General features: G+C 38.9%; 1 protein-coding gene across 1 annotated transcript; it reads left to right on the top strand.

Annotated features, from left to right (window-relative positions):
• Nucleotides 1-1,180: 1,180 nt before the first annotated feature.
• On the top strand, nt 1,181-23,059 carry tdrd12 (tudor domain containing 12). The gene is made up of 32 exons (XM_030135606.1): nt 1,181-1,204; nt 1,335-1,496; nt 1,602-1,732; nt 2,649-2,768; nt 3,986-4,041; nt 4,420-4,505; nt 6,389-6,566; nt 6,654-6,718; nt 7,020-7,151; nt 10,686-10,772; nt 10,989-11,068; nt 11,732-11,827; nt 12,018-12,078; nt 12,694-12,804; nt 14,366-14,551; nt 14,750-14,903; nt 15,003-15,130; nt 15,586-15,777; nt 16,087-16,215; nt 16,690-16,807; nt 16,919-17,058; nt 17,159-17,388; nt 17,617-17,698; nt 17,949-18,130; nt 18,246-18,453; nt 18,642-18,734; nt 18,995-19,164; nt 19,305-19,619; nt 20,711-20,824; nt 22,035-22,188; nt 22,821-22,884; nt 22,986-23,059. Exons 1-32 carry the CDS (start codon nt 1,181-1,183, stop codon nt 23,057-23,059), a joined length of 4,122 nt encoding a protein of 1,373 aa, XP_029991466.1.
• Nucleotides 23,060-24,940: the final 1,881 nt, after the last annotated feature.

Raw genomic sequence — 24,940 nt, 5'->3', positions numbered from 1 at the left:
AATCATACCTTAAATTACATATCGTTTTGGCTAACATTACTTCTTAGTAAAGCTCTTAATGTTAGCATCTGTCATTTAGTTCTATATTTCATAACTGAAATGTTTTTGCCTTCAATTGTGTGATTCTGAACCTTGTGCTCTACATGATTTGTAAACTAGCTTAAACTGAGGCTAACCTAGTTTTCCAAATGAGGGGGTACTCTGGCACAAAGCTGTTGTAGCTGTGTTGTATCAAGTATTTGATGTTAACTCTACTTACATCTCCACAGTACCAGTAGATCATCCACTCACTTGGGTCAATACTAAGGGTTCAACTCCAGTAAATCAGTAGTGAACTGTGAGCACTACTGCTGGGCCTTTACCTCGGCAATCACCGCCAAGAAAATACGTCTGCACTGACAGAAAACCTCAAAAACAATAGTATGTTGAATTGAAAGCACTCACCAGCTGTAATACTCTAATTAACGACGACGAGGATGTCAACAACTCTTTGGCTTTTGTATGCTTTCAGCCTTTGCAGTGGGTATTTTCCCGGCGATGAAATCAGTTACATATAAATGTCAGGACAGGTGATTTCCGGCCACATATTAATGTTCGTAGACCACTTGTTGTTTGGTAGCTTGTATGGATCCATGTCGAGTCCAATTGTCTTTAGTTTCATGTTATATTCCACATTTTTCCCAGTCTCGCTGTAATTACTGCTATGCTCCGCCATGTTGAGCCGGTTTGTTTTTGCCACTCAGTCTGATTTAGACGGGCGTGGCCCAGGGGGGAAGTGACGTATGTACATTCCCTCTGTCATCACAGCCGCCATCTTAGAGTGAAAAAAACGCAGGGGCGCCATTTTGAGCATTCTAACAGTGCCAGTCACAGGTTTGGAAGCAGGTTATTTTAATATTTAACGCTGCCTAATATAACAGAATCTATTATTAAGGAACAGAAACCTGTACTTGTTAGCAGTGAACGGTTGTTGTATAAACTACCCGATTTAGTCTTTCTGTGTTTCTTCTCTCTACTAACTTATATACCTTTCCCTTTAGGATGGGTCCTGTTAATGCTAGCTAATATAGCGACTGGCTAGCGAGCAGAATCCGTCTTGGCTGATATTTTTCACCGGTACCTTTGGATATAATTTGCTTTCCTTCTTGTGTGGTATCGCAGTTGTTAAGCAACTCAGAGGATGTTCAAAATATCCATTTTGAAGGTATGTTCAGTAGGTTTGTCGAAGTTTTCGTACGCCAACCTTTTGCACATGGTCATCGTTAGCTTTAAACATGTTAGTTAGCTATCGGTCTGACTCAGTTATTCGTAACTCGTGCGTTTTGGCCTTGTAGGCGGAGAACCCATTCAGCATCTGGGGCCAAGTAGTTGGTGGTCCAGGAGAGGACATACAGACAGAGCAGTATGACGATTTGGTGAACCAGATGAACCTGTACTACCGCAATATTACCCGGAATCCGCAGCTGCTGAAGCCTGCCTCATTGGGGAAAGGACAGGTAAGGAAACACCATGAACCCTCAATGCATTTTACACCTAATGTGTATCGTAGGTGGGCTGGGTGTGGGTATTGGACGTGTTTTTCTTCTTTTGTGTCATCCCAGATGTGTGTGGTGTTCTGGTGGGTGAATAAGTCGTGGTGTCGGGCAATGATAGAGTCGGTCACGGATGACTCGGTGTTCTGTCAGTGCCTCCTGGTTGACCATGGAGAAACTCTCGTCGTCCCCTCTGACCAGTAAGACCTTGACACTTGTGTTTGACTTTGGCAATAACAGATAACTAAAAAAAAATCTTCAAATGTTATACATACAAACGTTTGCTTACAAGTCATGAAATAGTAATAAATCACATTTGTGAGGTCATAATTGCTACATTTGATATATTTTAGTCCATTCATTGCATAATTTATCTTTCTTAAAGTGGGTCAAGGTTGTTTTTTTTGCATTAAAGTCCAATTTTCTAATATTTCATAGTTTTCAACCTTGCACCGAACTGTTATTTTACTTAATACATGCACTTATTTATTTATTTATTTAGAACATGCTAAGAAACAAAATAAAACAAAACAAAGCAATAGAAGACAAAAACAAAATAACATTTAACTGAACAGAATCTATCTTCAAGTACATGCAAGTCTGAATGTTTCATGCTGGAAAAGGAGTAGGATGAAGTATAAACTTATTTAATCCTACCCCTCAAGTGCTTTTACGCCTTTATCACTAACTAAATACAAGAATCAAACAATACATTTTTTCTTAATTTTAGCATTCAGCCACAACTAATACATAATGCAGTAATTGAATCATACCCAAAAATGTGATCATGGCACTTACCTGTATATATTCCAATAGCAATATTCCCGCTTAAAACCTATTTCTGTAAGGCATCACATACATTACAGTACCTAGATTTATTCACATATACAAAGTTGCCCTTTCTGAATGTTACTACCCATTGCACCTTACCTCGGAGAAAATAATGTAATGATGTTATATATTATATGTGTCAAATATGATATATATATATGTGTGTGTGTGTATATATATATACATATATATATATATATATATATATATATATATATATAGTGTTATAATTATTAATTGTGTGTCTGGGCTTTGTGATTTTTATCCTCTCTTGTTTGTATTCAGGATTCGAGTGGTGATGGAGAACTTTCTCCAGCTGCCTTTCAAGATGAAGAGGTTTTACCTGTCAGGAATCAAACCAACAACCCTCCAGGTGTCTGTCCATGAGGAAAAGGCAAAGCTGATGTAAGATGAAGTCATTCTTCACCCTTGAAATGTTAAGAGAAGAGAATAACCATTCAGTTTTGTACATATACAGTGTATCTCACAGAGTCGTACCGTATCTATGGTGTGCATGAGTGGGGGTAGTTGATATTATGACTGAAATTGTAAGGTATTTGTGAGGGTATGTCACTTCTGGCCAGCAATGCTGCTCCCCATAGGTTCTGCCCCACTTGTAACTTGCGCAATAAAAAGGTTCAGTGTGGTGCATTTATGGCACTTTTTTTTTTTTTTTTACTGAATTTGCGCATCTCTTGCTTATAAGTAATTCACAAAGTACAGTTAGTGTCATAAGCATGACCCGTACAGGTACACTTTAAGGTTAGGCAAGACTCTGGTCACAGTTCTTGTGGGTAATAATAAGACTGAGTTGGAGCAAAATAGAGTAATGGGAAACACTGCATATCTACAGAGCTTGATTTGTGGAAATTAAAAATAAACTAGTTAGCTAGCTACAGGTACAGATGTGTCAGGTCAAGCGATGACATGGTTACATGTTTCATGTTCAGTGGGCTCTAACTTTGTACATATATAACCTATATCAGTGTGTGTTATATATTTCAGTAGGTATTTGCAAGTACTTAAATGTAGTGAGGATGATGATTGCATAAAAAAACATTTTTGACCAAAAATATTTTAAAATGTGCTTGGTAACACGTTTCATCAAAATGTCACTGATTTTGACAAGGTTTACGCCAACGTGCTTAACATGTGGTTCCCGCTGGAAATTCACTTAAATTTGCCAATGATTTGTTAAATAACATTAAGTTACGCTGATGTCAAAATTTAAGAAAATATATTGGAAACTTTTGGACTTATCTACATAGAACACAGTTTTCAATGGGCATAGTGACACAGTTTCAATTCTTGATCTTATGATGATGTAAGGACCAATGTGTCTGGAAAAGAAGTCAGATATTTTTAATACAAGCATTTGTTTTAGATCACAATAATAAGCCAACAAATGAGTGCATACAGAATAGGTTAAGAGAAACTTAGATTTTTCTCAGATGTGGATGTTCCCTTGACTTGACCCAGATATAGGTGTTTTTGCCAAAATTGGGGCAAAACGACCTCACTCAAATCTCAGAAGCATCACTTACCTCTTTTTTTCTATTTGACCAATTTCAGATTCTCTGCCATGATTTTGTGTATTCATGTTTTATTTTTTTCTTCTGTAGTCCATCCAGTCACTGGGACAGTTCTGCTATACTCTACATACACCGTCTGGTACAAGGTGAGCAACATGATCTGAAGAAACCTTTGATGTTCTGTCGGTTCCTTAGACTTAGAAAAGTGGCTACTTTTTGCATCAGTAAATGTTAGGAATCATACAAATCATATATTTCATAAGTCTTTTCAAATGTCAGAGTACAGCAGTCAACGTGTCAATGATTACGCGTCTGACCCCCTTGGTATGTAATTGTTACTTAAGCAAAACAAAAAATAAAGCATTAAAATCAGATTTGGCCAAACCTGTAGAAACAAAAATGCTGTCCTTAGCAATGAAAACGATGTTCAGTTTTCAGATTTTAACCATCAAATGAAAAGATGATTTGGTGATGTTTGATTTGTTTAATTTAATTCTTTTGCTTTTCCTTTTCTTCCATCAAAGCTTCGACTCAGGCAGAGGCAATGTTGGATGCATCTGAGGCAGAGTCCACAGCTATTTATCTCTACCTAACAGTTAGCAACATCAAGGTGATTTTTATTTTACCTCTTATTGTTGGACAGAGGAAGTTATAATCATTCAGATCTCATTTGGAAAAGTAACTATGTTGATGGCACAAAATGTCTTCTACAGGGCTTATTGCCACACCAGAAGCATTTCAGAAGTAGTGTGTCTGTCCTGATTTTGTTATTTTTGCTACATATTTGTGCTTCTCCCAAAGATAAATTAGGTCATGTAACTAAGTGGTGTCTGTGTTTTTTTCTGTCACGTTGTGGTTCACAGACAAAATGAGTACAGTTAATGAGAGTTTGGAACAACATGGGTCAAAAATATTTGCGATTGCGTTTAAGTTATTAAAAATGTATTCATCCACATAATAATTTTTTGTTAGTATTTCAACCTATTAATGTTTATGTAGTGATGTGTATATTATTGGGAGCCTGCACAGTGTGTTTCATTTTAAAAATTGCCCAGTTCTTCTGTGCTGTTAATGTACAGTGGTACCTTGACTTAAAAGTTTAATTCATTCCGTGGCCAAGCTCGTAATTCAATTTGCTCGTATAAAAAAATCAATTTTCCCCTTTGAAATTAATTGGAGTGTCAATTGATCTGTTCCAGCCCCCAAAAACCATCCCAGTTTCACACCTAACTTATAGATAACTTATGCCAATGAAACCTCAGCGTGTTGTCTGTGTTGTAGCTAATAAAATGAAAAATGTTGGAGGACAGCTTGTAGTTATTCTGAATGGCAGATCCTCCATGTCTCTGGTCACCACAGCGTCTTGAGGAATACCGACCGGTTCTTCTCTAAACCCCATTTTTATATAGTCCACTGGTCCCTGTGGCTTTGGAAAATTAATGAGTATTTCATTGAAATTTATTTTATTTTAGTTTGTTAGTTTTTTTAATCTAATTCTAAACTTGAAGGTTATGGTGATGGTAGGGCATCTCAGTGGTGCAGTGGTTAGTACTTTTGCCTCACAGCAAGAAGGTCCTGTGTTCAGTTCCAACCAGGGACCTTTCTGTGAGGAGTTTGCATGTTCTCGCTGTGTCTGCGTGGGTTCTCTCCGGGTACTCCGTCTTCCTCCCACCATCCAAAGTCATGCACTGATAGGTTAAGTGGTCAACATAAAATTGTCCATAGGTGTGAATGTGAGAGTAATTGGTTGTTCATCTCTGTATGTCAGCCCTTCGATGAACTGCCGATTCGTCCAGGGTGTACCCTGCCTTCGGCCATAGGTAGCTGGGATAGGCCCCAGCACTCCCCACAACCCTAATGAGGATAAAGTGGGTTCAGAAGATGAATGAATGATGATGATATTAGTTATTACAAGTATTATTTCCTGCTGCATAGCCAAGTCCAGTCGCTGTCCAGAGGGGAGGTGCTGAAACACTTTGCTCTTTGTCTGTAAGAGGTGAAAAGAGGTCGGACCCATGGTTAGAAATAAGAAATTTGACAAAATAACAGCACAAAAAGTACAAAATATGAGCACAACAGAGATGCTTCCATGGTGAGGTAACCACATGCAACTTGCAACTTAAAGCAAAAATCAACTGAACACTGGCTCATAACTCTGAAAATTCAGAAGTTGAGCAACTCATAAGTCAAGGTACCACTGTATTTGATTCTGTATTTGTGTTGCCTGAAACAATATCCATCAATATAGAATCAGTGCGTATTTTTAACAAAGTTGCACTAAGTTTGATGTGTTTGTAATGTTGCCATCACTAGTGGAAATCATGGGTTAGAGACACAGTAGGACAAGAAAAGCTTTCTCCTTTGATGCAAACAGTGAAACCTTACTTGACAGATTAGCATCAGCTCTTTTTATGATTTTTCTTTGTGCTTTTTATTGTTGAAGCTTTTATAATTGTTATTGAAAGTGATGGCTGTGATTCTGTTCATTTCCAGATCTGTGTGAATGATGATCTTGTGGCCAAAAAGTTTGCATATTACACCAGAGAGTCTGCTCACGACAGCATGCTCAATGAAAAGGACCAATGTCCAGTCATGTGGCCCTCCAGCATTTTAAACCAGGCTGTCTTTGTGACCCCAAACAAGCCGGTGACACAAACCCAACACCCTCCTGGTAAATGCATAGAAAACTTTCTGTCCAGGGCTCTTAGATTTGATCTTAAAGAGTTTGTTCTTGATCTCAAATTGGTTGCCTCTTCAGTGATGTCGCACACTCTGGATGAAACAGGAGCATGCAATTCGCTGACAACGGCGTGTATAACTCAGGTCAGTAAGTCTGCTCACGTTTGCCATCAGGACTAGGACTTTAACTGTAACTTCTAAATCTCTAAATCCTCCTGTTGTGAATCTATGACTGATTTATCAGATGAATGATGATATATGAATGAACATGTGTCACAATAATCAGTGGCTACCGGCCACTTTGAATCATTAACTCATGTTCTTAATCAGGCTCCAGCCTGCTAGCATAGTGGTATGTAACATAAACAGGAGAGACAGGTGAACTATGAGTTACAGATTTAGAGTTTTTGTATTATATCGCTCATTTTTTGATGTGCACATGCAGAGACTTGTCACTCCTGTGTCCTCATGTGAAGGGTCCTTTTTTCCATGTAGCTTTCTGGAGCTCTTGGAGGTCTCTCTTATGTCATACACTGCAGCTCTGAGCATCGCAAACACAGACATCTTGGAGACAGCAGTGTGTGACAGACATTCACCATCTCTCATATGTCTCTCTAATGCAGTGGTTCTTAACCTGGGTTCGATCGAACCCTAGGGGTTCGGTGAGTCAGTCTCAGGGGTTTGGCGGAGGTCAAGACACACACTCGACTCATTAGTCGGGTGTGTCTGTCAGGCTAAGTCTGTGTATGTAAACAAACGGCTTCGGAGACTCTTTCTCTGATTAACATCCAATATACGCGGTGTATTATTGTTGCTTATAGCACTACAACACATCCGGAAGTGTTTATAATCTCTTCCACTCGTCTGACGATGAATTATTTTCCACATCGTTGTTATGACTTTTGCTACTTCCTGTTAACCACGGAGGCAGCCATGTGTAGCGTTTGTTTACATTTTTTGGTCACCGCACTGGTCAGTTACAATCATGTGACAACCGACGCACCATCACGGATGGAGAAAGAGAGTGGCACTCGCCAAGGTGAAGCCACACATTTCTGAACTGGTCTGTCAAAGGCGACAGCAGAAGTCACACTGATTTGCAGTAAATATTCATTATTATTGTAGCCTGATGGAAATTAGGTGATGGGTGTGTGTTAAAATGTTAAAAAGTGATAAATAGCATAAATACAACAAGTTCATTATTGGAATACATAAGGTTAAAAATTAAAACCATTTCTGTGTGGTAGTATTAAAAAAGGTCATGTCTTTGTGAAAAGGTATGTAATTTGTTGTGAGTTCATGCATTGTATTGGTTTTGTTCTTTGAACACAGTGATGTTAATTCATGGTTCATTTTCTGCACCAGTAAAACATATACCTGTGTCTTGAATTTGAAAAAAAATCCTATTTTATTTTTTAATAAAGAAGGGTTCGGTGAATGTGCATATGAAACTGGTGGGGTTCAGTACCTCCAACAAGGTTAAGAACCACTGCTCTAATGTGATGGAGAGTTGACCCGCCCCTCAGAGACCTTATCCTAGGTTTCTCATCAGGGTCAAAAATATATCACAGACAAAACATATTAGTCTGAAACATAGTTTGTGAGAAAATTTGCCAAAACAGTTTTATGTTACTGTAGTGCATAGGAGACCTATTCTTCTACTTTTTGTTTTCCAGTAGTGTTAGGAAAACTGGTAATGTCTGAGCTTATCAATATTCTGGTCTGCCATTATTTGACCCCAGGGCACATTCAGTACCAGGGCTTGTGAGAATATATCAACACACTGAGTTCTGACCTTTTTCTTTGCTCTAGAATCAACCACATGAGGCGATGATCTGCACAGGTGGCAGCAGGCCAAAGGTCACAGGACAGATATTTCCTGGCAGCCAACCAAACAGCAGTCTAGATGGGTGTCTTGGTCTCACTCACGACGGTTCTTTCGCGAGAGGGACGCAGAGGAAGGATGGGAAAACCCCTCCGCGGGAGGTCCTCCCGGCCTCAAACTCAAACCTGCAGTGTGGAGGAACTGGCCGGCAGAGGTGAGTCATGGAAGCCGGTCGTTCTAGAAATATTTACTTCGATCACCTGTGGCTGGGTGCGGAGTTAGAGGAATAGTAAAGTGGCAATTGTGAAGCGCTGCCCACCCTCCCCTTCCAGTGCGTCTCTTGTACCAATGGTCCAACAGGATTATGTTTCAGGGGGGCAAAATTGGTAGCAGTGCCCCAGGGTGATAGTAATGTGCCTTAAGGCTAGAAGCACCAGGTATAAAACAAAATAAAGATGACGAAGAAGTCCGTTCTGAGCCACTGTAGAAACATGACAATGTTTCTGTTCTGTTGATAATTTAAGAGCAGATTCAGCTATTTACTGCTGAAATGTCATATTTATTTCCTTCCTAATGTCAATATTGATTCTGTGTTGCATGGCTGCAGTAGTCAAATAATCAGGTTACAGCTCAAAATTATACTTTGGTATCACTAAACGAATCTGAATCAATCAAATAATACTGAATCGAATCGATATTGAATCGAATCGTGATTAATTGATTCAGAACCTTATGAATCAAAATCGAATTGATTAACACTTTCAGTGCCACGGGCCGATCAGATCGGCTTTGGAGAACACGCCATATTTGTGTACAAACAAACCATCCACCCCCATTTCTTTCTCACATTTCGATGACATTCTTTCTGTGTCCCCCTTTTGAGACCAAGCAGACGGGAATTTGAGGTCACGCGACCGAATAATATTTTTATATCTTTTTAATGTTTCTTATTCTCCGGTGTTTCATCAGAGGGAGCCCTCCATGCCGGGGGGCGGCTGTGGACTCCGGGGGCTGTGGCGCCTTCTCTCACTGGGGTCCACTCCTTTCTGGTGGGTGGGGGTCCCAGTTGGCCCTCTCCCACTAGTTGGGATGCGGGGCTGTGTTGCTGGTGCCTGGTCGCCGGGGTCGGCGGCTGCCTCCTGGTGCGGATGGCTCCCTGAGACAGCGCCTCCTAAATTGATGTTTTACTTTTACTTGTACATTTTTGTTCTGGTCTACCCGTGCTCAGTCAGTCTTCTTAAGTATGTGTGAGCTTGTGGGTTTGCATGTATATGTGTGTGTGTGTGCGGGTGAGTGGTGTGTGTGGGGTGGGTGTGGGTGGGTGTGGGTGGGTGGGGGGCGGTACTGATTTTTAAACTGATATATAAAGTACTTTGTGCTACAGTTTTTAATGTATGAAAAGTGCTATGTAAATAAAGATTATTATTATTATTATTATTGTTATTATTATTATTATTATAAATTATGCAAATTACGATCAATAATGAATCGGCTGCGTCCGGTGCGTTTTGGATCTAATCAGCAATCGGTCGGATGTTACCGAGCGGTTTCCTGCAGGATTCTTCAAATATTATAAAAACGACGCGAAATACTGAAAAACGTCCAAATTCTGTGGCACTTTTAAGGCTTATTAGCCCCTTAACTGTCTGGCACTTAAAGAGTTAAGGAAATTGGCCATCATACCCAGCCCTACTCACATCTAAAGACAGTTTAAGTCGTAGACTGCAGGTTTAGTATTTGCAAGACTGCAAAAATTGCTTATTCATTTGGCGTCTGGGTGTCTCACCTGTATTCCTGCAAAGAATAAAAATAATAAAAATGCTGCTGGTTAAACTAGGTATTGAATGAAGAGACAGCCCTATCTTTAGGCTGTGATAAAACTATAATTCTTCCTCTGGGTAAGCACAGCAAAATGTAGTCATCTACTGCTTGTCTAAATGTAAAAGTTGTTTGATTTCTTTGGAACATAAAGACAAGAAGAAGAATTAAGACAACTCTTATGATCATTTATACCAAGAAGTCAAGATGGGTGGAGTGTGCCACATTTCTGTCATGATTATTCCAGAATTTGATATATGCCTATGACACTGAAGTTGCTTGTAAAGCTGTTTGGTGTACAGTTGTATTAGCATGATTAATGTCTGTTATTTAAAGTAGCATTTCCAGCTCTTCTTGTATTTCAGTGACATATCTGAGGACACAGACTCCTCTTTGGCAGCATCTTTGGCGAAAATCCTCAGTCTTGTTCTTGTTTTTTGTTTTTGTTTTTTTTTTATGCCTGACCAGTTAATACTGACAAAGCATTTCCCCATCATTCAAAGGTTCCTTGAGTTTCTGAATCCTGGTAGCAGCCCCCAGCAGACAGCTCCCAGTGTGAGTATATATTCAACACAAGCTGATTGTAAAAATGTATCAATATTTACCTACCACTAAAATGTACTACCAAGCTCTTTCTTCACTAAATATCTGTGTATGATACAATGTCAATTTTGCTGTTATATTTCACTCAATTCACAGAATAGTTTTGTTGAAGTAAGAGTCAGTTGTTAACTTCTGGACTTTTTCTCTCTTTTTTTTTTTTAATTTCAGGTTAATCAGCATGATGAGGATAGTGACTGTCAATCAGAAGAGACAACTCCAACCCTCAAAACCTGCACAACACAGGAAGTGTAAGCTGCTAATTTACTGTAGAACTTTAGTAATAAGAGAATGTTAGTGTAGGCCTGTCAGTAACGGCTTAGGTTTGGCTCTGTGTAGTTGTAAGTCCAACACTGACATAATACACAGTGTAATATGCCATTTTACCTAACAGTGAGTCTGTAATCCCAGAGGAGCCAAAACTACACAATATGAGATGAGGACATTTTTGGTTTCAAGCGTTCATGTAGTTCTGTTTGGTAGTTTTCATTTTACCTTTGATGCTACAAACTATATAATAGTCTGAATATTTAAGTAACTGTGTTTTTTGCTTCACTACTAATAGAAACATTTTCATCTCTTTTTAATAGAAAAGGAAGTGAATGTGAACATCTTTTTGAGGTTGAACATTTTTCAAACAACGAAACAAGGTAAAAATATGTTTTGCATTGGTAAAGTTTAAGTCTGACTCACTGCATTACTGTTTAAATGTCTCTGGTAAATGTAATCTAGGTAATATTAAGAGATGAACAAGAACTGATAGAGATGACTTTATTAATCTCCAAAGAGGAATATATTGTTACAGTGGTTACTTGTGTGTTGATAATACTTATCCAGCCTCAATTCATTTTTATTGTACACACAAGCTTAATTTATTCTTCCTGATTTTGAGCTGATAATTTGTAATTTCACAGTATTTTCAGTAGAACAGCAGAGTCTGCACCAGAAGAGTCGGGACCAGCAGAGACAAAGGAAACACAGAATAGTAAGGAGAACTTGGCCTGTACATGGTGAGCAACAATTAACATGTTGAAAGATCTGACATACCTGAATGTTTCATCTCAAAATGTTCATTAATAACATTATAGGACAGGAAATTAACGTTTTATTCAAGGCATTATTTCTTATTTTTCACTTTAGGGGGCAGAACATTAGACTTAATAAGACTGTTGTGTTTTTGATCATTGTGTCTGGCTACAGGTTTTTAGAGTATTTGAACCCCGAGCCCCTGAATCCTGACCCAGATTCAGCAGCTGATACGGTAATTCTACTATATAATACATGTTCTGTGTCCCATCCATGTTGCAGCACAGGAGGGCGTTTGTATGGATTTTCCTCAGCCTTCACAGGCCCGATAGCTACCAAACTCGCCAAATGAATAGAAACATTACCTGACTATCTACTAGGCACAATTTTATGTCCATATTCAAATGTTGTGAGATATGCTGGGGGATTTTAGCCTCTTTCTACTTTGAATTCTTCATCCCTGCCGCCATACTCCATTTTCGGAAGTGGTTATGCTGCCTTTCATGAAATTTCTACTGCTAGCAGACGATGCTTGACAGGCCAAGCAAATACATGCTCTTCCCTTCATCCCTCACATGTTGGCTCAAATTATTACCTGCACAATGCATGATTAAATGGTAGTTTACAAATGGATAGTGGTGGCAGACAAGTTCTACTTATCATGCTATCGTACAATGGCACCACGGGTATAGTGCCGCTAGTAGTACACAACACATCAAACTAAAGTTACACAAAGATAGCTCAATCAGTAGTAACTCTGTTGGAGGTAGTTAGTGAAAACATTACATCACACTGTGTTAGTTCATGAACATTGGGCTTGAGATTTACTCTGTCTTGTTTGTCCCGTCAGGTTATTCCTACCAGGGATCCAGAGAGTACTGGGATTTTGGTTCACTCCGCTCTTCCAATAGAGCCCTGCAGTGGTCTGGATGATGCCCCTGTTACTGATAGTCTGCGCTGGGTAAAAAAGATTTAGCTCTGAGTCTGAACCTCTGAACAATTTAAGGCATTTTTGTACCTGTAAATATTTTGGATGTTTGCTGAAACTCCACCTGCTGTTTTGAATGTTTTATTGTTTTGTCTGTGTTTTGCAAATAATGCTGTTAACTGACCCGGTTTAATGATGGAAAAAGTATGGACTTTATGTCCCTTCTAACTCTCTTTGTATGCAGTTCTTTAAGATTCAATAAAGCCAAAATCCCTGCACACTTGCCGTCATTATGTGTGTATGGTTGTTCTGTCATATAACGATGCATTTCAGACTTAGTCACAGTGACCAGATAAAAGCTAAGATTGTGATTATAGCCACTCCCAAACTTTTTTTTTCTGGCTAGAGAAGAGAACCACGCCCTGACTGATGGTTGATGAATGTTTGATTTAGTTTTCATCTCTCAGACACCAAACCACTGTAAAAAACTGAAATAATATAAATTCAAACATATAATATCAAAATGTTAGTGTCAATAGGCATATTTAACATAAACGTCACATACATATCAATGTAAATAAAAATTGCAAGTAACCCATACCGTGTGCGCCCCGCCAGAAGTATGGAGTAGCTCTTCTTAAAGATGCATCTTTTCCTATGCACCCTTAATCTCCAAAGGAGCAACTAAACTTTCACTATCCCTACTATATCACATCGCATGACTGTCTGGATGCATCACATGACTATGCAGCCTTGAAGTGTAATTCTTTTCCACCAGCAGGGGTCAGTAATTAGGAGAATTACGGAAAACAAAAATAATTCTGGGGTGCAAAACTGCATAACAAAAATACATACATATCAAATATTTGAATAAACAAAGACACATATTTCAGTGACGGCTACAGTGATGTTTGGACCGAGGTAACTGTCTACTTAACGTACATTTTGCAGTCCTCATCAAGCAACTTGGGGAAAACAATGTTCAAACACCTAAAGGCAAAAGTCAAGCTGATACGCTGCCAAGTATGCTACTCTTGAAAGTGGGTATGGGTCTGTGATGAAATCTGAAATAATCGAAACCACGGAAGGTGGTCAATGGACAAAGGTTTAAGGTCCTAAAAACACTTGTTGGGCTGTGACCCCACTCACTAGAAATATAATTTAAATGAATGCAATTCAAACACTGTTTAAATATTGATATGACTAAGGTGCAGGATGAGTAAAATATATTTATTTTGTAATTATTTTTGCAACAATTTGTGACTGTTTTAATTGGAGGTTGGACAGTGCCCTAGTGCAGCCAAATGGGAGTCTTTAGGCTCTGTCCATTAGAGGTATCCCTTTGTACTATAGATGTGCCTTCACATTGTGGATGTTGATGCAGCACCAGATCCAATAGATTCATTGTTCTTGTCTTAATGATATGTTGAAAATATGCAAAATAAAAGAGGTATTGCTTTGTTGAGGAATGTTTGCAGGATAGAGAAACTAAGAATGTTCAGATGAACCTTTGTATCTTGGTGTTAAACTTGTCTTCCTTGTATTAAAACTCCACCAGAATGCCATTGTTCACATGAGGATCATTTGTCTCCAGGTGCTGCAGAGGAAGAAATGCTATACTTTGTCTCCAGCTGACTGTTACAGCTGGCCAGTTGTGGCTCGAGGATTTAACACTCTCCTCATTTCCCAAAATGCTGATAATCCACTCAGCTACCTCCCTTCGCTTCTCACCCACATCCAGCTCAACTCCATCCACGCTTCTCTGACCTCCAGCTTAGGGGTGGGTACATCAGTGTAAATCATAGGGTTATGCCCCATGCGCAGGCTACTACTTTGAAGGGATACAACAATAGAAAGAGTTGGTCTAAACGATTGAAGTTACAATTTTCCATGTCTTTCTCTTAACATTTCCTTGAAGTGTAATGTTAAGTGTTTGTTTTGTCTGGTCTGTGTCTCCTTTGTGATGTTTAATAAATAGCCTGTAGTGGTGCTGGTGTGTCCGGGCTGGGAGAAAGCCCAGGTCCTTTATGACCTACTAGAGGAAAGCAAGATCACTCAAAGCCTCCACCCTCTCATCATACTCTTAGGAAATGGAAAAGATGAGGCCAAGGATGTCCAGATTCCAAAAAATTGTGCGTCTGTATTTTTACTCCATAACTAATTTCCAAAGTATTTGAAGTTTCTTATTTGAGGGTTTTTTTTACCTGTGCTGTTTGGTTTTGTTTCAAAAGGCTTGCTGTTAGTAACCACTCCCTTCAGCCTGGTCCGTCTGCTGTCCCATCACTGCTTCCTGTTCTTGCGTCTGTGCCACTTGGTGTTAGATGAGACTGATCAGCTCTTTACTCTTGCCCCAGACCAGGTGACAGACTGCCTAGCATTTACTGTCAGTTACTACCTACTCATTGAGAGTCTTTTGATACAGTTCTCTGCCCTCCACAGAGGTGTTAATATTTATTTATTTATTTTTTATTAAGAATTTTAGAGAAACATTTAACTCCTGGGGTTGTGTGTCCCTTAGAAGTTTAACATCCACAAATCTGCATTTTAGCTTTTAAAATGACAACTTATTAGTATGTTAAATATAGCTGGTGTGATGCCAATAGGACAGATTAAATCCTTTCATTCACTGTCTGTTTTAAACATGAACTACTTACCTCACTGCTTATATGGACAAGAAATAGATCTTAAATTATTTTCATAGAAGCCTTAAAGAGTCTTTAATGTAACTCATTGATCGAATTGCTGTATTCTTAACGGTTATTTTCTTTCATCTTGACATAAGATCAGTTTTAAACTTTAATGTCCTCCTGTCAGATGTCAACCATCCTGGAGCATTTCCAGAGGGTAACTTCCAGTAAGGAGCAGTACTTCTATCCTCAGCAGCTCATCGCTGTGGCAAAGCAATGGACCAGTCAAATGGAGGGTTTGTTAGCCAATCACATGCCTCATCCCTCCATCATTGTGACCGTCCCTGAGGATGCAGCTCTCTATGCAGGTGTCCAGCAGGTTAGTACTGTACAGTGACTCTGTAAATGAACTCTAACATGGTTGAATTCAATATTCTTGTTGAAAATACAGTTGATGTAAGTGATTGTTGTAGATTGAAAAAGTTATACGATTTGTCACTTTATCTTAAGATTTGCAAATGTGAATTCTGTTTAAATCTTTTATGTGACTCACAGTGATTGTAGAAGGTGTACATAAATTACATAAAACACAGTCTTAGTTGTACTTTCGATGCAACTTCAGCTATGTGGTCAGGCGTAAAGTTAGATTTTTGTTGTAGTCTTAAGAAATGTTTCCCCTTCCCCACAGATCCTTCTCACATCCGTAGAGAGCAGTAAGATCAGTGTACTGCTGGAAGCGATAGACCTCAACCCAGATATCGGTCAGAAGACTTTAATTATAGTCGACTCTGCTCAGGAGACTGAAGATGTGTTTGAGGTGAAAGAACAGATTCAGTCATTCATCCAAGTGTTGTCAGTTTTCATCACAAAAGAGGCTTCTAAACATTCCCACTGTTTAGAAACCACACCCCTGGACTAGAAATTGTGTTGTAGTTACTGGAAAGCAATTTAAAGCAATATTTATGCAGTAATATTCTATGCGTAGTTCATGTACCCGAATACTGTACTTCTCACTAGTACAAATTCTATTTTGTGCAGCTTTATACTTGCACTTCATTTCATCTTAGAGGCAGACACTGTGCTTTTTATCTTACTGCATTTGTGAAAGTTTACAGCTTTAGTTATGTTGCAGCTTGCAGGTTTTATATCCCCTTACTTCCATTGAATAGCATGTATCTGTATTGATTTTGACCATGGTTGAACTGTGATAAATTACAGGATCAAAAAAGACCAAAAAAACCCAAAACAAAAGCAGAGAATGAAAGAACAGGTCACATTTGTCTCATTTCAGGCATTGAGCAACAAATCAGCTTTCTGCCTTAAGACCCATAAGGGGTTAACACACCTGTTTGACTCTGTCATTGAACAGTGGAGGAAAGACATTGGCCCTGGAAGTCATGTTATTCTCGGTAATGTTAACGCATTTGTAAACTAACATGGAGCCATTAGTTGAATTGTCTCTCTGTAATGATTGAAAATGCTGCTGTTCCTTAACTTTTTTGTTTGGGATTGTCTTGTAGTGACAACCAGTGACTGTCTGAAAGCTCTGGGGATCCAAGATGCCACTTGTGTCATCCATTACAGCTTCCCCAGCTCTCCCAGACTGTTCGGCAGTCGACTTTTCTGCATGGCTGAAAATTTCAGAAACCTCTCTGAACCAGTGAGACCAAACAAATATAACACAGTAAAAACGGAGTAACTTTGGGTTTTTGTGTCACAGCCTGTAACTGTGGTATACTTTGGTAATGTGTTCCTCCAAGGTTTCCTCCAAGAATCACACAGAGAACAGCCATCATCTCGCTAGGTCAGTGCTGCTGATCTCAGAGAAGAATGCTCGCCATGTCATCGGGATCCTACGCTACCTGGGGCGAACTAGTACCCCACTACCTCCTGAGCTGCTCTCCTTTGCCAAGGGTATCAGTGTAGCTCGGGAAGAACAGAAGATAGACAGGCCTCTCTGCAGCTACCTGAAGAGCCTTGGAGTCTGCAGGTTTGCGTTTCCACTGCTTTAGGCCTCCCCATTGATTTATGTTTTGAGCAAGTCTTTTTTCTTTTACCTAATTTGGAGAGGTTTTTCAATTGTTATGCTCTACTATCACCCAAGAGACTTGTTTTGATGTCAGAGTGGGAGTGTTAATTTAAATCGTATTTATGGGGCTGTTAAAGAGGATTATATCAAGTGTAGAATGTGACAAATGATGTTGTGTGTTCTCTGCAGAGAGAGCAGCAAGTGTCCCAACCGACACAGGTTGATTTCACAACTGGATCAGTCAGTGCTTCCTGCATCTGGAGTCATAGAAGTAAGTACTTTGACATCTTATTTTCATGTAAAAATGAAAGTTTAACCTTCAGCGGTCTGTGATCATGCTGGCATGATCAGATGTTACGACATTTTCAAAGCACTATGACAAAAAAACCCAGAGTGCTTCTTCCAGTTGAATTGGTGACTAATTAACAAAGTTGAACTCACAACTTTCAACGAGTTTCACAGTGTCATTCATCAGTACACTGTAGTAAATCTAGACCTGATCTATGTGTACTTGCTCCTAGGTTGTGCCTCTCTTCATAAAGACTGCATCAGTTTTTTACGGGCGAATTGTCGCAAGGGAAGACAGCAGTTTTGACACCTTAGCATCTGAGATGGCTTCTTATTACACTGACCAGAAACCAGGAGTCAGGGAGGTGCTGGAGGGACGTTTTTATGCTGTGCAAGACAACGAGGTCTTCCACAGGTTAGACAGGAATTCTAATTAACACTGCTTTTTTGTGAGTCAAAGCTCATCAGTGTAGTGTCTCTATTGGAACACCAGATGTATCCCACGGTGTAACGGATGTGCTCTCTGACAGGGTGAAGGTCCTCTCTGTCCCTGACAGAGGAAACCGGCTGTTTTTCAGTGTTTTGGTTTTGTTCATTGATGTGGGGATGGAGAAGGAAGTCAAATCCTATCAGATCTTGCAGCTGCCAGAGCAGTTTCACTCTCTGCCTGCTCAAGCTGTGGAGATCATCGTCTGTCGGGTCAGACCAGCTGATGCTGAGATCGACTGGCACCCCAAGGTTTACTACTCAAATCCTAATTTTGTCCCTACACATGATCCCATACCTGCCCCATTTCCATGCCAAACTAAATTTATTCTCAACTATGTCGTGTTTGTTTTAAAACTCTCCTTAACTACAGATTGACTGGTCAGGGGATTTATTTTAGCTTGTGATTGCAGATATTTGTCATATTTTCTGCTTCACAGGTCACCCAAGCAATCTGCCAAAAGATCCAAGGTCTGCATCACCAAGCCAGAGTAGTTCTCAGTCTGGGAAACACCATTTTTGTTGATCCTATGGTAGGTTTGAACCTGTCACCAGCTTGTTCTCTGAACTAATTTAGCATCAAAATTTGCCTCTGAATACAGGTAATATTCAGTCATCTGACTTGGAGGCCTTTAAATATTTTACAATTTTAAAAATGTCTTAAATGTGATTAGGACAGGTCTTAAACATGATTTTTTTTTTTTTTTTATGTCAATTTTTAGAAAAAAGAAAATTTCACAAAATTGATTAACCATAAGTAAACATGTTGCTTCCTATTTTTTATCTCATTAAGGTGAGGGCTACCCAAGTGCCAGGTATGAAAACAATGATCTATGAATACAACATCCACACGGAGATCCTGAACACCGGGATGGGGGTCAGTAACCCAGAGCATGTGAACCTGCTGAAGGACTTGTATCAGATGAGTGTTGCCACCAGCAACCAGCAGGAGGAAACTTCAGAGTAAGAAACCAAACTGAAAAAAACTAAACTGTCTACTTAGTTGTTACTAGCATATGAGCTCATCCTGATTCTTCATCAAATGGTTTGATGAGTTTACCAGTGATTGGCACAAAAATATTTAGTTTTTTTGTTGACTGCAGATTGGTTAATGGTTCAACGCCACTGGGTGTCACCAAAGCTGAGGAGGACATTCTTGCAGAAGCTTTCAGAGCTGCTGAAATTGGAAAACCTTCTGCTGCAGATCCTCCTTACCTCAAGACACATGAGCCACTTAGTCCATTATGTATAATGAACCAGTCCCTGATCCCAGCATCCCCAGTATCACAAGCTGCACCAGCCCATGAGCATGACTCAGTCTTAGTCTGTGATCTGGATTACCTGCTGAATGGCCAGGTTGTAACTGAACAGACACATCCCAAAACTATTGATCTTATATCACCTGAGCGGATAATCAGGTTGGTATCTTTTTGCTCTGCTTGGACAAATTACTCTTCATACTGAGTTTGTAATAATAATATTTTAATCTTTAACTGATGTAGTTTTTGTATAGGATTAGTACATTTGATATCAAACATTTTGCCCTCATCTTCCTTCATACGGGGTTTATAATGTAAAAGTGTATTAAATAACCATTGATGTGGTTAAGTCAAAGGGCCTTCACCTTGATTAGATGCTAAAATAAAAAGTGTATTTACATAATTTATACAAAACGTAATTTGAAGTGATTGCAAAGGGTTAAACCAAAATGCAAGACTTATTGTTGTTACCTTGTATTTATTTGGGTTGTTTGTCCTCTCATTTCTTATAATCTACAAATAGGCGCAAACTTTCTCATCAATAGTAGTTATGTATCTTAGACAATATTTACAACATCCTTCTTAAACCACAGATATTTTATTTATTTATTTATTTTTTAAATTGAACAAAGATTTCTTGGTCTCACCAATGAGCTAACAGGAGACTTTGACTTTGATACACAGCGATGAAGACAGAAGTAAAATCTCCCCATCAAACAACCCGATGGCTCATCTCGTCCGCTGTGAAAATGGTAAAATTAGATTGTTGATAATGTAACTATCTGCCTCTGTAGAATACAAAAAAAACCTGGCCTCCTACCTGATTATAATTTGTACATCCGCTGAATTTATGTAAAGGTTATGTTTGTGTTTGTTTAGGTGTTTCTGAAGATGATCTCAATTATAACAAGTGGCAAATCATCAGAAGTAATGAGGAAGAGAATGAGAACTCAACAAAAAGGTATATGATTCCTAAGTATGTAATTAAAACTCAAATTAGTTCAGCATAAAAAAAATTACACTATATTCCAGCTTCTGTAAATCACCAACTCCTGTGTGCCTTGTTAAATTACATCTCACATGGAACTGAAAATCACTACCAACTCAAGGTTATAACGAGTGCATCACTTACGTAAGTGTTGTGCTTAGGTGTAACTTTTACACCTAGTACGGAGCTGTTGTCTGTTGACACAATATATGTATATGACCTTTGTTGATGTGTATTTGTGTTGTATTGCGTTGTGTTTAAGCTTCCACCCTCAGGTCCAATGGTACCAGACGCATGACTCTGTGATGGTATCGGTGAAGTTGCAGAACCCGGAGAACCAGCACTGTCATTTCTACCCAAACAGAGTCATATACAGGTCTGTCAGGACCACACCACCAATTGTTGACTTGCTTCTTATCACACAGTGGAGCTTCTTATCCAGAGCACTTTACACTGGTGGGAGTGGGTACATGTTTAGACAGTCTCAGTCTTCATGTATGTCTTCACCAAAAAAAATACTTCTGATTGACTGGGTCATATTGCTATATGCATCACATGGAATGTAGTAGTAATGGTAAACACTTAAATTAGTATAGTATGTCCACCAAAGGTTATGTGATCATCAAATAAGTCTGTAAACAACAGTTGGAGCCAAGTTCACCGTTACCCCAAGAGACACAAAATGTTAGTGCAAACAGAATACACACATTTGTTTATGATACCTGATATTAGGGTTATAACGATGTGCTGGCGTTACGATTAATCGCGATTTTAAATATCATAGTTAATTAATCATCAAGGCTGCCAAAAACAATCTCATAAAGTACAGTAGATTAAGAGTGGAACCAAAGACACACCAATATGCTCTTCCCGCATGGAATGAAAGCTACCCATTGTACCCATTTTGAGGTATGCACGGCACAGACTGCAGCCCCATGTATAAACCCCCTGCAAAATAATTGTAGTAATCGTAAAACCGCGATTATTTCTCTGACGGTAATTGTCGCACCAAAATCTCTAATCGTTACCTCCCTACCTGATATTACTGTTCTGTTGCAGTATTAAGATTCACTTAAACATTACCTGCAGTCATTTCTTTAAGTACAGGTTCAACCTGCTTTTGTGGCACAAACTTCTCAATTCTTATAGCTTGCATTAAATAGTTTTAAGAATCCATAATTAGTGTAATATTTGTAAAATGGCTTTTGATTCATATTTACTGTAGAGACACATGAGTGGTATTGATTTTCCTATCTCAGTAATGGGCACACATGGACTCAAGATGCCTATAAAAATTAAAACTATTGCTGTTTATTTTCTGCATGTTCTGTTGGAGAGCGTGCTTACTCATAGATTTCTTAATTTCAGTGCTGATTGATTGGTCACTAAAGTACTTATAGAGTCAGTGTTTTAGTGGATTTATGGAAAATGTGTATCATTTATGCACTGGTGAACATACACTTGTGAAGGTTGTAAAAGGTGTGGTTTCACACGGTAAGAAAACCCAAAGGAAATACTTCATGACACAATGGAAATATTAGCGTAGACCTAATTCATCAGTTTGACAGTGTATCTCTTGTGTTCAGTGGTACAGTGAATGGTCGGTCCTACAGAGCTGATTTGGAGCTTCAAGCAGACATCGCTGCTGACCGCTGCTGCTGGGAAATGAAGTCCAATGAACCAGTCCTTAAACTGGTCAAACAACAAGTTGGACACTGGGAAAGACTCCTTAGGACCAAGGTGCTGGAGTTAAAGATACACATTGTAATTTTTAGTGGCATCTATTGGGGAAAGTGCAGAATCTCAACCATTGAAACACCCCTCACCGAAAGGACATTTCTCCAAAAAATCCCTTTGTTCCAGGACTCGTTCCTCTGTCATACGTTTTATTTACAACCCGAACAAGTGATCTTTGGATCTGCCTTAAAATTTTTTCCTCTGATAATAAGCTCACAGGTCTTATGGCAGTGCTTCATGTCTACCAATTCAGGCTTTGATCGGGCCTGTGTAACACCTTGCTCACCTACTGAGTTAGACTCCGAACTCTTTTTTTCAGGACAGACAGCTTGACTGTAGTTGTGATTAGTAGGTTGCACTAACAAGGTTGTAAAATTACTATGTTAATGCAATGCTTGATAAAGTTTACCTTTTTGCCAAGTTGGTAAGCTAGCAGTTAGCATTAGCTCACCTCTGACCCTATAGATTTCTGTAGCTTCTCCCCCATTGTCCAAATATGGCCACTTTTGGCTCTAAAAACCCTATGAGGGGACTACCAAATCTAATTATCTATCTGTCCTGTCTATGCTCCACATTTGTGATACTTTGTAGAATCTGTTTTGACCAACACTTACTAAGGTTTGTTCTTTCCACAGAATATATTTGTTAGTTACGATGCAGACCACATTGAAGAAGAAGAACAACACGGAGTACCTAATGGTAGGACACAGTCATAGAAAACCCAGTCTGAACCTTGGAAATGTGAGAGGTATTGTCTTTAAATCAGTTGTATCTCTACTGTTCTGTATTTTGGTCCTCAGGATCATGGTTTGTGGGGGACACAGGAGAGGACTACTGGTGTATGAATTCAGAGAGCAGCAGTGAAAGTGACTGAAGAATGTAACCTCAGCCCTATTGTTTATGTCTCAACACTTCTGTCATCTGTTACCATTGAAAAATCACCTAAAGAACCATGTAGTGTGTTTATTTTACTAATGCTGACATGATTAGTTTTGCAAAAGATAAACAGTACAAACATTTTGATGCACAGTATTTTATGTAGTTGAAGAAAGGAAAAATTTTGTTTAAATATTTCGATTTCGAAATTTTTCTTTTGCGTAGGTTCTCAGATGCAGCACTGCATTTAGTATTTTTTCTATTTTATTTTTCTATTTTAAAAAAGCAGATTTGGATATTTTCCAATTCAGCTGTTTTTCAGTTTAGTGAGATCAGCAGTTCACTAATAAATGGACCTTGAGTTCAGAGTTTTATCAGCTACAGTTGAGGTTGGTTGTTGATAAAGGTTTTCCATAGGGTATGTGGTTCTTTGGTTCTGCTAGGGGTGTTTGAAGTTATTCGAGTAGAATCTGGATTTTCATTTAATGATTGACCATTATCGTTATGTTCATTCATTTTCTGAACTGCTTAATCCTAGCATTGCATACACTAATACTTTAAAAAGAGCAAGCTTCATAATAAAATAAGTATTGCGTCAACAGCATTACTGCAGTGAAGGTGGGAAAAATGCGGGCTAAAAAATTAAACGTGACACACTGGCAAAGTGATTAGCACTGGTGCATCACAGTAAGAAAATCCCTGGTCCAACACTGATCAGCCTTGGCGGAGGTCTGCGCTCTCCAAGTGCTTCTAGTTATTACTTTTATCATTTACTAGAAATTTTAGGCGACCCCATTTGAATTCCAGGCGACCCCATGTGGGGTCCCGACTCCAAAGTTGAAAAACACTACTCTAGTACATAAAAATATCTATAGATATAAACAAGTCAAATGACATCTACAAACAAAACGTGCTATTCAACAAGTATGTATACAACTTACTAACAATTTAAGATGCAACAAATATACAGCTTAAAAAGTAAAGCCATCTTGCACACAGACAGACAGACAAACCAACGCTGACGAAAACATAACCTCCTTGGCGGAGGTAAAAAATAGTAATAACTAGAAAAGCATTCAGAGACCGCAGACCACCGCCAAGGCAGATCAGTCCCCCCCCCCCCCCCCCCAATCACCACCAAAATTTAATAATTTGTTCCTTGTGCTAGTATCAACATTTCCTGAAAATCTCATGAAAATCCATCTGTAATTTTTTCAGTTATGTTGCTAACTAACAAACAAACCCTGGCTAAAACATAACCTCGTTGGCGGAGGTAATAATAATAAATATATGGTGAGTTGAGAGAGACAATCACAATACATGAAAGACATGACAAACTGTGAGGCTGAAACTGAAGCTCTGTGGTACTGTTTCTGTCAAATGTTCATTGTGGTCAGTTTCAGATGCTGCAGCTCTTTCATAATTCATAGTTTGAGTTATTGTTTGTTCAGTATTAATTGTCAGCCTTGTAAATCCAAGCTGGACTGACTGTACATATCCTGACCAAGGAAAATAAAATTCTCACTTTGTGCAGTAATCTACACCTGGCTTTTCTGCCTCCGTCCATAATAATATGCATTATATAGACTAAATGTCATCTAAAACTATCACATGATCAAAAATAAAGTAATTTTAGCAACAAAAATTCTCCATTTTGAATGTATGGGGTCACCAGAAATTTGTGATAATAAAATGGGGTCACGAACCAAAAAAGGTTGGGGACCACTGTACTAGAGCATTGACCTGCGGGGAACCAAAGGTTTTAGATGTGGTAGCTTTTATGCTGGAGAGAGCTGACTTTTGGGAAAAGATGGTTTAAGTCTATATTTTATAAGAACTGACATAAACGTAACATGTCCGCACTTGAAAAACCTCAGCC

The sequence above is a fragment of the Sphaeramia orbicularis genome, chromosome 6 (genome assembly GCF_902148855.1).
Source record: "Sphaeramia orbicularis chromosome 6, fSphaOr1.1, whole genome shotgun sequence".
Taxonomy (NCBI): Eukaryota; Metazoa; Chordata; class Actinopteri; order Kurtiformes; family Apogonidae; genus Sphaeramia; species Sphaeramia orbicularis.
This window is presented reverse-complemented; position numbering and strand designations above follow the sequence as displayed.